Source organism: Sinocyclocheilus anshuiensis, unplaced genomic scaffold (genome assembly GCF_001515605.1).
Source record: "Sinocyclocheilus anshuiensis isolate Anshui unplaced genomic scaffold, SAMN03320099.WGS_v1.1 scaffold1023, whole genome shotgun sequence".
Classification (NCBI taxonomy): domain Eukaryota; kingdom Metazoa; phylum Chordata; class Actinopteri; order Cypriniformes; family Cyprinidae; genus Sinocyclocheilus; species Sinocyclocheilus anshuiensis.
In genome coordinates, this window is record NW_015546084.1 from 1,016,274 (window position 1) to 1,028,884 (window position 12,611).

The following is a 12,611-nucleotide window of genomic DNA, read 5'->3' on the forward strand; positions in this document are numbered from 1 at the left end:
TGCAAATGAATAGAAAATTGTGATAAAATAAAGAGGAAATATTTTTATACACTGTTTGTGTGCTGTACTGATTGCACTGCACTGTTCTTCCTTTTATGTGCTTTTAATATATAATTTTTCATTTCAGCTAATTTATTTATTTTAATCGTGATTTTTATTTTCTTTTTAATGATTATGATTTTTCCTTTTTATGATTACAGATTGTTTTAATCTTCTTTAAAGCACTTTGAATTTCCATTGTATGAAATGTGCTAACAATCAACTTTCCTTGACTTGCCTATATTATTTAACATATTCTATATCACTCATCAAAAAAGCTCATTTGTATAAATGCATTTGTACAAACAGTCAGATGTTCTTGCTTCTCTAAGCTCAGTTTTTGGAACATAATGCAACATACATACATTTTTTAGAGTCCATATGCTAGAGGTTGGCATAACCAATCAATTTATATATTTCATAAAAACATAAAACAGTCCTCAAATTTTGCCTTGATTAGACCATGATATTACATCTAGGCACATCACTTGAGTCACTTGAGGCTTAACCAACACATCTGGTCAGCATCGGTTGGAGTATGTGCTGATGAGCAGCCCACCACCTACAATCAGCAGAACACCGGCCACCCATCCTACATAGATGGAGGCTCCCAGCTCTCCTTTTCTCCCCGATATTGCTTGAGGATTATAGAAGTCCACGATGATAACATACGCCGACCAGCTGACAGCAATAAGGCACATTACACCTGCAACTATAAAGACTGCACCAGCTGCTATTCCAGTGTTAGTCTTTTTGAGCCGCTCTTCTCTGTAAAAGTTGGTGCAATCGGCTCCAACAACGAACAGTCCAATGGCAACCACACTGACAGCGATAGAGGCACAGATCAATGCTCGTGCTGCCTGGAGATCTTGAGTCAGAGCCAGGATGGAGTCATACGCTTTGCACTGCATGTGAGCGGTGCTCTGCAGGATGCAGTTCATCCACAAGCCTTCCCAGAAAACCTGTGCTGTCACGATGTTTGCTCCCACGAAGGCTGTCACTTTCCACATAGGCAATACGCACACCAGGATAGTACCGCATAGGCCCAACACAGCCAGACATACAGCCAAGATTTGTCGTCTCCTCATCTTTTACACAACAAAGGCAATTCATCTGCAATTAAAGGGAGGAAAACGTTGAAGTTGTAAGAGCGAATGACTATTGACAAAGTGAATGCTCTTCCTTGTTTTGCCTCAGGTATTGGTATTTGAACAAAGAGAAAGCAAAGCAAGGGGAGGAGACCCGTATAGAGTTTCCTGTTCAACTTGATTCTTCTACTCAGTATGTCCACGGATTCATGGAAAAAGTACACAATTCAATTATTTTAAGCAATAGCTAGCCTAAATTGAAAATACTGAAATTTACATGGTTTTACTAAAGCGATGGTTCATCCAAAATGAAAATTCATGTTGTGTCCCAAATTATACTAAACACTATGCACCCAACAGTCTAGTGTAGTATGAATTATACAAGGTTATTTTGTCATCCAACATCAGTAACACCTCCCCCTCCAATATGTAATTAAAGCTGTGACAGTTGAGTGCATAAAGTGTCCAACATTATACACTTTGTTTTTTCAATAAATTAAGTGCATCATCCAGGCAATTAAAGTGCTCCTTTTCTTTTTGGAATTTTCAGTATGAACACACTATTTATACTAAAAGTGATGTAGAGTAGTGCATAAATACACAAACTGGGATGTACCTTCGGTTTTTATTTACTCACCCTAATTCCAAACATGTATGCTGTTTATTTTGCATTTAATTGTTTTCATAAATCAACAGAGACTATGCCCCAAAAATGGAAGAAAATGAGGTGACAAACAAAAGTTTATTATTCGTACATGTTTTGTTCATCATGATAATCTTCACAAATTAACTTTTGAAGCCTAAATGCAATCACCAGAAGTAAAAACCTAAATGAAGGCTGTAAACAAACCACACCAAGGTTGCATTACTTGAACATCACCACTTTACAAGCTTCCACAAATGTTTTCCCAGAAGGTTTGAGTTAGAATAGTTTACAATGAGGCTGTGAAAGTAGATCAGTTTTCCTATTCAGTGCGATGATGAATAATGTCTCCGACTACCTCTGTAGTCTCATTTAGCCACTTGTTAGCAACCGCCTTTGTTTTAAAAACAACTGAAAGCTTAACCAAAAACCCACTGACTTCAGGACAATGGAACTGGAAGTGCAAAATGCTAACTCATTTCTTGGTTTTTGCCTACAAAAATACATCATCCTTCTATTCACTGATCATCTTCATTTGCCCTGCAGCTATGGCTATATGGTGCAGGTTTCACATCATGACATTTGATGTTATTAATATCAAACCTCTGGGCTGCCTGCATAAACTGCTTTGACTAGTCTTAAAAATGTAGTCATGTAATTTTTCTTTAAGACTGGTCATAACTTTTTTAAGTGAGTTACAAAAAGGTAGATTGGTAATTTGGATCTTTAAAAAAAAAAAGACTTCCTGCACCAAGTGCCATATCGGATTTGAGATGAGGCTATTATCTAAAGCAACTCACAAATGAGGAAAATATTTCACTATATAAGCCAACAATTTTGCATTTTGGCATTTGTCAGTACTGTAACAAATCTGGCTATACGGCTTCAGAAAACGTTGCCTTGTTTACTTATGGTTGAATTTATTTGAGAATCAGTAGATCTTATTGTTGCTCTCAACAGGAGCAATAATTGCCTTTTCCTTCCACCACCCGTATAGGCCTACAGCACTGTTCCTCAAATCTTGCCCTGGAGGGCCAATGCGCTGCAGAGTTTAGCTCCAACCCTGATCAAACTCACCTACCTGTGATTTTCTAATGATCCTGAAGACATTGATTAGCTTGCTCAGGTGTGTTTGGGGGGCGGGGTGGGTTGATTATGATTAAATGATTGATTAAAAACCACTGTGTATTGTAAATGTTTTATAGAGGAGAAACAATAATGTACAGTATGTGGAAAATAATGTGTTTTTTCAACCTTAAACCGCATAAACACATTTCATTACACCAAATACACAAAATAATGTTATTTTTAGCAACATCATATGACCCCTTTAAAAACAACCCGCGGCAACAGTGATGAAGTAGCTCAATTCCACGGGAAAACCGCGGACTTAGCAACACTGTGACGGTTGTCTCTACAACGGACACGACCGCTGTCACGGCGCGACCACAACAGCTTTAAGTTGTCTAATTTGGTCTGGTCTCCCTGCTACACTAATAGTAGTAAACTATTCTTCTATGTATACATTCCTTACAAGTACCATTTTAGCTGGGTTATTTGTGTCCCCGTCAAAAATTGCTCACGAAATTGTTTATTGCCTCCCCGCCAAACTGTTAAACGAAATGTACGCCCCTGAATACCTTTTAAAAGCGTACGCTTTTGTGGTTTGTCCGTGAACCAGACCGCAAATAACGGAAGTTCAAAGACACTTCTTCAAATCCACACACACACACACACACACACACACACACACACACACACACACACACACACACACACACAATTTACTAAGCTTGTTTAAGGTAAGTGGCTGCAATCGATTTGAGCTACATTTAAATGAACAACTTAAGTTGACTTATATAAATGTTTGCAACCACTCAACTTAAAAGAAAATTCAGTACAGAACCAAACTGTTTGAGGAGGTTACGCTAGCCTATATAAAAATGAATTTAGACAAATGTAAAAAGACAAACATGATTTATTAAATTAAAATAGTCACGCAAGACCAGGAAGTAAAAAGGGTTCAAATCTCTTCCTTCACAAACAGGAGAATTAACTTCGGTCCAGACAGTCACACATAGGCTCCTGGAGCAGACCTCGGAGCGGAGTATTTCACGGAATAACCACGACCGTCGCTCTTTGGGCACTGGCAACACAGAAGCGCACCCCCGATGATCAGCAGGCCAGACGCGCCCCAGCCGATGAATAGCGACGCCCCCAGCTCCCGCTTCTGAGCCTCAGAGAGAACGGGGTTGTAGAAGTCTCGGATGACGGTGTGTGCACACCAGCAGACCGGGATCAGGCACAGAACGCCACCCACCAGGAAGAAGACGCCGGCCGCGACCCCCACTTTAGCCTTCGCGTCCCGTTCGTCAATGCAGTTGGTGCACTTGCCTCCAGCGAAGGCCAGGAGAACTCCCAAGAAGGTCACGAGAATGGAGATGATAACAAGCGCTCGAGCTGCCTGGAGATCTTGGGGCAGCGCCAGCATGGAGTCGTAGACCTTGCACTGCATCTGACCCGTGCTCTGCTGCACGCAGTTCATCCAGAGGCCTTCCCAGAAGATCTGTGCGGTCACGATGTTGGTGCCAATAAACGCCGTCACCTTCCACATGGGGAGCGCGCAGATAATGATGTCTCCCAACCAGCCGATGACCGCGAGGGCAGTGGCCAAAATCTGAATTCCAGCAGATGCCATTATGTTTTTGTTAGTGTGTAAAGTAGCAGACTCTAACACATAAATCACCGATAAAGTTATTTATAGTGGCTTTTTAGAGGTGTGGTTTGTAATGTGATTTGATGCAGCTGGCCAGGGGTTCCTGCTCTTTAATTAATTTCAGACACAAGGCTGTCTCAATTAACAAACTAAGGACATAATCATGTCATTCGTAGGCAGTGTTGGGGAAAGTTACTTTTAAAAGTAATGCATTACAATATTGCGTTACTCCATAAAAAAGTAAGTAATTACGTTACTTCGTTACTTTTTATGGAAAGTAATGCATTACGTTACTTTTGCGTTACTTTTAAAATCTGGACAGGGCTTGCTTGTTTGTTTTTAAAATAAAAAAGTTATATTTTTGGCAAATATAAAAGCTTCACACCAAAAGTGAAATGAATAAGCCTCAGGCTGAAGGGAAAGTAAATTTAAGTCCGTACAGTAGAATGAAGAAGATGAAATTTCAACACACTTCAGCAATAAAAAAAGACACAAAGTTTTGTCTAGAGTAATTTGTGCTTATTAGTATGGTTGAACTGGATCATCGAAGGTCAGAAGCAAAGACATTGGTTAAATCATAATTTTGACTTTATTCTTAAAATATTATCATGTTAATCTTATTTATTTAGTTATTTTTTCAGCGTGACACTAAAATGCTGCAAAAAATCAATCAATAAATAAATGAAGTTATAGTAAAAAATAGTATGAAGTTGACTATTTTGAAGTTGACTATTGAATCCTGACTAGCCATCTCCTCGTTGGATGCGCCTTTAGAGAGAAATGCATCTTTATGGATTACATAATTGAAAGAGTTTTTCATTTTTGATTTGAATTATTTAGTTTTAAAGTAGTAATTTATAGCATTCTATACATATATTTATCATGTCAATGAGGCAAGTAAAGCGTTTGTGAAGCGTTTCTGCGCAAGACTGTGACTGCAAAAAGCCACCCTGATTGTTTTCTTTATTTTACAAAAGCACAAAGTTTTGTTGATATTGTGAGAGCACACAAATAAAAGTAGACACTTTGCAGTTCCGAATGATGTATACTCTTACCTTTATGAGGAAAAATTATGGCGTATTTTAAGTTTCCACTCATATTATGAAAAAAATTCAAGTGCTGGTGCCTCCATGTCCTGCAAAGCGCGCTTCAGCTTCCACTCTTAGCACAAAGGATTGGATATTTATCACACATTTATCTTAAATATTTAAATTTATATTGTGAAATGCATGAAGTTTTTATGTCTCAAATCGTGTTTATTTGAGAAGGCTAAACTGAATTTAACAAACCGCCACCTTGGAATTATAAGTTTCTATCTGCATTCTGAGCTGTTTTGAGATATTGAGCTTCAAGGTTTTTGAGTTCCATAGACTTCTGTAGATAGAACCCTTTTTGTTTTCTAAAAAAAAGGCCCAAAATGTGCACAGCTTTCAAACGAAACCTCACATCATTTAAATAAGTTGTCACAGAATAAGAATATGTGAATAACTCCATTTTGACAAAAATGTCTGGTAGAACCTTATAATTCCAAGGCGATGAAACATAAAATGTCCCAGTCATGTTTCTAAATTAACTTAATAAAGAAATTAAACTAAACGAAATATAACCACTTTGCCATTAAAAAACAAAACTGGACTAGTTTTATAGCTGCAACGGCAGCTGTGTAAAGGGGAAGAGAGAGAGAGAGAGAAGACACCCGGACTCAGGTCGGACTCGGGCGGAGAATTCTGATAAGCTGTTGGACAAGGGCCGGGCCCGTGCAGGGCTCTATATTCGTTCCCTTGTTTCAATTAAAAGTTCCCCCTCGGCTCGGCGGGCCCCCAATCTGCCCGGGCCCATATGCACCTGCATACCCAGAAACTAAGCCCCTGGCTCATGCAACAGGTGTGTAGCATCTTTGTTTGGATCGTGATTTAATTGCAGTGGTTGCCTCTAATTTTAAATGGAGATATTTTTAAGGCCAGTTTGCTTGTTACAGAGCGAATAAACAATAAGTAAACTTGCATAAAAAAATCAGCAACCAGTATCGGAATCAGCCAATTTGCTTGTAAAAAAAATAAAAAATAAATAAAATATCGGAATCTGAATTGACCGTGAAAAATCATGATGGGTGCATCACTAATTAAAATATTAAATAAAAGATCTGAGATTGCAAGTGAATCTGGGTTGTCTTTTTCTATCAATTCAATTCTTCACGGATCTTGGGCTTAAAAAATTGGTGACCACTGATCTAATATTAATATACTGTACACAGAACTGCTGAGAACACAATAGGATAAGTGAAAACAACAAAATTCACAGTAACATGTACACAGATTGTACAGTAGGAACTGTTGCGAATACTGTAATATTACTGTAAAACAACAACAAAATAATTTACAGTGCAAGTGAATTTACTGAAAGGGTTCAAGGAAATTTCATATCTCTATTGCAAAATTGTTCTCAGTATAGTTTGGCTGTGGTCTGAACACATTCTTAGTTGTGATCACTTTATAACTAAAATGAAATTTTATTATCAAAGACAATGTATTATTATCATCATCATCATCATTTTTTTCTCCCTTTTTGGGGATGAAAAAGCAGAACAGAAACAGTTTAGCTTTTTTTTTTTTACTTAAATGATACTTTAAAAAAAAGTTAAGCCAGGCAGCTGAACCACGTCCAAGAAGACCACATCCCTTTTTTGCTTCTCAAGTCCAGTTCGTTTGTTCAAATCCCCAAATCCCACCCCGAGCGTTTGGGGGTCTAGGCTATATAAACTCCCTCAGTCAGTAAAAAAAATTAAACGAAAGTGGTGACGGAACGAGAAGAGCCATGGCATCTTTGGGGCTGCAGATTTTAGGAGTTGCCCTGTCCTCTGTTGGGTTGCTTGGGTGTATCATGACCTGCGTCCTTCCAATGTGGAGGGTTACAGCTTTCATCGGCAACAACATCGTGACGGCGCAGATCATTTGGGAGGGACTGTGGATGTCCTGTGTGGTTCAGAGCACGGGACACATGCAGTGCAAAGTGTACGATTCATTACTCGCCCTGTCCTCGGACCTGCAAGCCGCGCGCGCTTTGCTCGTCCTCTCCATCGTGCTCTCTGTCTTCGGCATTCTCCTGGCGGTCGTAGGAGGCAAGTGCACCACCTGCATCGAGAACAAAACCACCAAGGCAAGAGTTGTCATATCTGCAGGTGTGTTTTTCCTCATCAGTGGACTGCTGTGTCTCACACCCGTCTGCTGGTCGGCGCACACCATCATCCGGGACTTCTACAACCCGCTCTTGATGGACGCGCAGAGACGGGAGCTCGGGGCGTCGCTCTACACGGGCTGGGGCGCCGCGGGGCTGCTGCTCACCGGCGGAGCGATACTGTGCTGCCAGTGCCCTCAGAAAGACCAACGAGCATTCGCCCCCAAATACCCAGCACCGAAATCAAACGCCTCGGAAAAAGAATATGTATGAAGAACATTTCAAACTTTTGTCTAAGTTTGCTTTTCATTTGTATTATAGACAAGTTCTCTGTAATTAACAAAAATGTCAAATTTTTGACAGTATGGACTATTAATCCAGTGGTTTAAATATAACCTAATACATGATTAGACAGTTTTAATATTAAACCTTTTTTGTTGTTGTTGTAAAAATAGGCCTAATTCATAAAAGTAAAAATAATGAATGATAATGCTGTATTCAATAATTGTCAAGTCACGTTAATTTATGTTGCTGTTGGAATGCAGTATTAATATTACAAATGCAGTATTATTAAAACAAAAATGACGTATTACCACCTTAGATGATTAACAAGTTTTCAGTTTCTGCCATTTTGATCATTTATGGGTGGGGAACAGAACTATACATGATTGTCCAGAGATTGTATTTTTAAAAAGTCTGAATTTACGTAAAAATAATTGTTGTATTTTGGTGTTATGTTTTATTTAAAGATAATAATAAAACATTAAAGCAATATTAAAAATTGAAAAAAAAAAAGGTTAAAGGGTATGTGGCATAACAAGTGCCAGTTAGTTATCAAATTAAATAGATAAAAATAAAAATTGAAACCCCCGACCGTGATTAGGTCTTACATTTTGATTTTATTTATATTAAGTCCAAATTCATCATATTTGTAAAAAAAAAAAAAAAAAAAAAAAAATTCTCACATGCATTTAATGTGCAAGGAAATTGCACCACTTAATATTTTTAAGTCACATTAAATAATCATTTAAAAAAAAATGTATGCACCCAACATTAATACACAAATGACCACCATTACGCACCGTTTCATTTTTTTTTTTTGATATTTCTCCTTTTTATTACCCCAGACATCTTCACTTCTCAATAAGACATACAAATAAAATAAAAACACTTATTTGTCATTTATTTCTTCTTTTGTTTTTCCTGGACAGTATGCTCATTCCTGTTTAAAACAGATGTAGCAAGGGTCTGTAATGAATGCTTGTGCTTGTTTGATTTTACACAGTAGTTGGAATGCAAAGAGTTTCTCCTTGGCAACGATAATAACTTATCCTTTGTATGCATGGGTACAAAAGCAGCGGCACAAAACAGCAGCTGTGGAATGGTCAACAGAGGTGTGTTCACTCACTGTTAAGTGTGTGTGTGTGTGTGTGTGTGTGTGTGTGTGTTTGCATGAAAGAAAAAAATAGTTTTCAGAACATCTGTATTTGGAAATGCTTATGATCAATTACACACAAATACAGGTTTATTTTGATCACATTTTTATTGTAAACAAACAATCGTGAACTTATTTTCATCAGCTTTCATTCAGTCATCTTCATTTAACAAATGACAAAGTCATGATAATTTGTATGATAGTCTATTTCAGTCATTTTACACAGTATACTTGCCACATATCTTAAGGTTATTCTCACACGTAATTCATTGCTGGGATCACAGATATGGCAGGGCTGTATTTGGCTGCCACGTAGGGCCTATTGTCATTGGACGGGCAGTTCCAACAAAGCAGCCCACCACCCAGCAACAAGAGACCTCCAGATCCCCAGCCAATGTAAAGACAGGCTCCCAGCTCCCGCCGCTGGGATTCTGTTACTAAAGGGTTGTAGAAGTCCCTGATAAGAGTGTGTGCAGACCAGCACACAGGTATCAGGACGAGAAAGCCAGCGATGATTAAAACCACCCCTGAAACGATGCAAGCTCTGGCTTTGGCCGCTTCGTCCTCCAAGCAGTTGGTGCACTTTCCTCCAACCACAGCCATCAGGAATCCAAAGATGCCCACCATGATGGAGATGATAACCATGGCTCTGGAAGCCTGCAGATCTTGCGATAGAGCCAACATGGAGTCGTAGACCTTACACTGCATCTGTCCGGTGCTCTGAACCACACAACTCATCCACAGACCCTCCCAGATGATTTGTGCCGTCACGATGTTCGCTCCAACAAAGGCCGTGACCCTCCACATTGGCATGCCACAGGTGATGATGGTCCCAAACCAGCCTATCATGGCAAGCATGATGCCCAGGATCTGGATGCCTTGAGATGCCATCGTTGCTGGACGCAGGTCACTTTGGGATTGCGCAAAGCATCTGAGGGGTTTTAATTGCCAGGGTTTTATAGCCCTCAAACTTTGGGCGGAGTTCTAGCATAAAAAGAAGCAAAAAGAAAACCAGACATTTGATATTCTTTGACTATTGTTTGAAGTGTATGAAGAGCTAGATAACTTGAAACTCCTTCTGGCAGTACGAATGAATTTGAAAAAAGGAAGAAAAAAATCGAAGCACTAAACTGTATATGTGTACTGGTGAAATAGATTCGCAGTCATATTTGTGTTATTTTTTTGAAAATGGAGGAACTGCTAAATTTCAAGTAAAGAAAATCAACACAGGAAATGCATTCTGGAAAATGAATTGTTTGTATAAATATAAACACTTATTTTCCTAGAATATGTAAGTATCAAAAATAATTTTCTATAAGCTGTATTTTAAAAAATATCTTAGATATATTGTAAAACAAGAAAGTCAAGCTAGTAGGCCTATTCAAAATTTGACAAACATTGATTTTTCTGGTTAAAAATTAGCAACACACTTTCATGTCAATTCGTAACTATTTTGCATTTTGGCAAATTGGTGGCTAACTCGTATAAATTCCCATTATCTAATGTGTACGTTTTCGTATGATCTTGCACCAGATTTTTAGGGGCGGGCCTTCATGTTTACGTTTCTTTTTTACGTTTCTGTACAAATCACCACCTCGTAAAATAGTAACGTTTTCTCATGATATCAAATTCAATGTAATTCTACTTCCTTACAATTGAATTTGACTTGTAATAATGCATCCTGTTTGCTACCACAATTCAAATTTGAAGTCTGAATAGTGCACCACCCCGGTTGCTGTTGACTTTCCTAATTAAACTTGTTTTGTTGGAAGAAAAAAAAAAGTTCATAATTTGTCTAATTACTAACAGTTCCATGTAAACACAAGCCAAACCTTAGATCATGTTTAGCCTTGTCTTATTATGTGCATAGGCTCTGAGAAAGAACCTGACAAACCACACCTGTCCTGGATTTGCTGTTTGACAACTCCCTCTGAGAATGTTTTGTACACTGGAACTCTTTTGAAACCTTTTAAGTGCCACAGGGTGGGTGACACATAATGGAGGGCTGCAATATGACACCTGTGTTAACGCCCATGCAAATGCAAGTTAATAGACACTCCAACAAACAGGTGCGATACAAATATCTTTTTTATTTTCCCTTTGGACAAGTTTATAGCAGATAAAAATGCTGTACAAAAGTAATATTTACAAAATCATAAAAGTTCAAATACTTGAAAAAAATTCAAATACATTTTAAATGAAAAACAAAAACACATCGAACATGACAAATGCTTTGAGAGGAAAATTTGATCATACTTAAACAAGACATCAAATTAGCCTCCTTTAAATGCAAAGGTTTTTTTTAACGTGGTTACCCATTTTCCTCATCGTCTTATATGTAGAAAATCTGTAGAAAACTTGTAACGTCAGCATTTCATTGACTGCTTTTCAAGTCCTCATGATACCTGTTGCAAACTCTTTTTGAGCCGCTACATCCTGGTCAAACCAAGACTGTAAACATTAAGGCAATATAGAGTTCATTTCAGAGTTCATCATTTACACAAAGTTCTTGCCGGACGGTGCAGAAGCTTCAGACCGAGATGGAGCGTTATATTTGGCTGTGTATTTTCCCGTTTCCTCCTTTGGTGGGCAGCTGCAGCAGAGCAAACCTCCCCCGATGATCAACAGCGCAGCGGCTCCCCAGCCGATGTAAAGCGCTGCTCCCAGCTCTCTCTTCTGTGCTTGGTTCAACAAGGGGTTGTAGAAGTCCTGGATGATGACGTGGGCCGTCCAGCACACCGGGATCAGACACAGCACCCCAGCAATGATGAAAATCACACCGGCAGTGATACCGACCTTGGATTTGGAGCTCTCGTCCTCAATGCAATTGGTGCATTTGCCTCCAGCCATGGCCAGCATGATGCCCAGGATCCCAATTACGATGGAAATGATGGTGAGGGCACGGGCGGCCTGAAGGTCTGAGGAGAGTGCCAGCATGGAGTCGTAGACTTTACACTGCATCTGTCCGGTGCTCTGCACGACGCAGCTCATCCAGATTCCTTCCCATGACGTCTGCGCCGTGACGATGTTGCTGCCGATGAAAGCTGTGACTTTCCACATGGGAATAGCACAGACCACAATGACACCGATCCATCCTAAGATGGCCAGGGCAGTGCCCAGTAACTGAAGCCCGGCAGACACCATGATCTTTGGCTTTTCTTCGTCTCTTGATGTGGCTCTCTCTGCAGTGCTTACAGGTGTATGTCTCAGAGGCTGCGTGCTGATGCTTTAAAAGAGCCTGTGAAGTTTTGGGGGAGGGACTTCTGTCGAATGACTCGCTCTACTGGTTTTGTAGTTACTTCATGGGGTGCGACTAAGCCCAGGCTTGACTGAGTCACTACCATGATATTTTTCGTTGCGGACACAGTACCTTATATGGTATATGGTTATATGGTATTTACTCTTCAAAATTGTAATATCTATGTAAAAATCTATGGCGGGATCAGTAAAATAGAACATGTACAATGCAATACTAAGAAAAAACGTTTTTTTTTTTGTTGTTGTTGTTGATAGAAT

General features: G+C 39.2%; 5 protein-coding genes across 5 annotated transcripts; 1 reads left to right on the plus strand and 4 right to left on the minus strand.

The window, feature by feature from the left end:
- Positions 1 to 560: 560 nt before the first annotated feature.
- cldn28 (claudin 28) lies at positions 561 to 1,127 on the minus strand. The gene has a single exon (XM_016501451.1). It carries the CDS (start codon positions 1,125 to 1,127, stop codon positions 561 to 563), a length of 567 nt encoding a protein of 188 aa, XP_016356937.1.
- A 2,603-nt stretch (positions 1,128 to 3,730) lies between these two features.
- cldnd (claudin d) lies at positions 3,731 to 4,516 on the minus strand. Its single transcript, XM_016501536.1, has one exon. It carries the CDS (start codon positions 4,466 to 4,468, stop codon positions 3,842 to 3,844), a length of 627 nt encoding a protein of 208 aa, XP_016357022.1. The 5' UTR covers positions 4,469 to 4,516; the 3' UTR covers positions 3,731 to 3,841.
- A 2,621-nt stretch (positions 4,517 to 7,137) lies between these two features.
- LOC107699989 (claudin-like protein ZF-A89) lies at positions 7,138 to 8,349 on the plus strand. The gene has a single exon (XM_016501452.1). It carries the CDS (start codon positions 7,301 to 7,303, stop codon positions 7,931 to 7,933), a length of 633 nt encoding a protein of 210 aa, XP_016356938.1. The 5' UTR covers positions 7,138 to 7,300; the 3' UTR covers positions 7,934 to 8,349.
- Positions 8,350 to 9,243: 894 nt separating this feature from the next.
- LOC107699990 (claudin-4-like) lies at positions 9,244 to 10,127 on the minus strand. The gene has a single exon (XM_016501453.1). The coding sequence runs from the start codon at positions 9,984 to 9,986 to the stop codon at positions 9,351 to 9,353; it is 636 nt and encodes a 211-aa protein (XP_016356939.1). The 5' UTR covers positions 9,987 to 10,127; the 3' UTR covers positions 9,244 to 9,350.
- A 1,034-nt stretch (positions 10,128 to 11,161) lies between these two features.
- LOC107700037 (claudin-4-like) lies at positions 11,162 to 12,310 on the minus strand. Its single transcript, XM_016501538.1, has one exon. The coding sequence runs from the start codon at positions 12,237 to 12,239 to the stop codon at positions 11,592 to 11,594; it is 648 nt and encodes a 215-aa protein (XP_016357024.1). The 5' UTR covers positions 12,240 to 12,310; the 3' UTR covers positions 11,162 to 11,591.
- Between the last annotated feature and the right edge of the window lie 301 nt (positions 12,311 to 12,611).

Bases quoted from the DNA above. Each gene is read 5' to 3' on its own strand.
- cldn28 (XM_016501451.1), bottom strand. From the start codon at position 1,127: ATGAGGAGACGACAAATCTTGGCTGTATGTCTGGCTGTGTTGGGCCTA.
- cldnd (XM_016501536.1), bottom strand. From the start codon at position 4,468: ATGGCATCTGCTGGAATTCAGATTTTGGCCACTGCCCTCGCGGTCATC.
- LOC107699989 (XM_016501452.1), top strand. From the start codon at position 7,301: ATGGCATCTTTGGGGCTGCAGATTTTAGGAGTTGCCCTGTCCTCTGTT.
- LOC107699990 (XM_016501453.1), bottom strand. From the start codon at position 9,986: ATGGCATCTCAAGGCATCCAGATCCTGGGCATCATGCTTGCCATGATA.
- LOC107700037 (XM_016501538.1), bottom strand. From the start codon at position 12,239: ATGGTGTCTGCCGGGCTTCAGTTACTGGGCACTGCCCTGGCCATCTTA.